General features: G+C 61.0%; 1 protein-coding gene across 1 annotated transcript in view; it reads right to left on the bottom strand.

Moving 5' to 3' along the window:
* Positions 1-6: 6 nt before the first annotated feature.
* LOC104621045 (proton-coupled amino acid transporter 1-like) overlaps positions 7-520 on the bottom strand; it is a gene marked incomplete at its 3' end in the record, with an annotated part of 15,441 nt that continues 14,927 nt past the window's right edge. Inside the window, exon 9 of the mRNA XM_010287431.1 lies at positions 7-214. Coding sequence (XP_010285733.1) covers positions 7-214 — 208 coding nt within the window. The remainder of the gene's footprint in view (positions 215-520) is intronic.

Here is a 520-nt window from a genome sequence, read left to right as displayed (position 1 = left end):
TCCAGCAGCGCCTCGTACGTCCCCACCACGAAACCCACGAAGCCGAAGAGGCTGATGGCCACGTCCTTGGCAATGAGGAGGGGGTGCATGCCTTCGGCGTAGTAGGTGGCAATCTCCAGCAGCGGGGGGAAGATGAGAGCCAGGGCGCTGCTGCTGACGGAGCCCACCAGCGAGATGACGATGTCCAGGCGCGGGATGAGGATGGCCAGCACGCCTGGAGAAGGAGCAAACACGACGTTAGTGCTGCTGGCTCCCGACGGCAGAGACCCTCCTCCCCTGAGTCCAAACAAGCAAAAACCCACCGCAGGGATGCCGCCTGCTTGAATCGTACCTCTGCCCTTTTCCCCGACACATGAGCTTTGAAGACGTTGCTGCATGTTTCCAGCAACTCCTCCCCAACAAGCGATTAAGCCGTTGCATTGAGTTAACGAAGTGCAGCACGCAGACCAAACCCTTTTTGTCGCCCTGGGCATCGCCGCAGCAGGCTCCAGGGCTGAGCGGGGCAGCACAGATGCCGCTG

The sequence above is a fragment of the Phaethon lepturus genome, unplaced genomic scaffold (genome assembly GCF_000687285.1).
Source record: "Phaethon lepturus isolate BGI_N335 unplaced genomic scaffold, ASM68728v1 scaffold33615, whole genome shotgun sequence".
NCBI lineage: Eukaryota > Metazoa > Chordata > Aves > Phaethontiformes > Phaethontidae > Phaethon > Phaethon lepturus.
The sequence above is the reverse complement of the archived record's forward strand: the minus strand, read 5'-3'. Positions and strand labels throughout refer to the sequence as shown.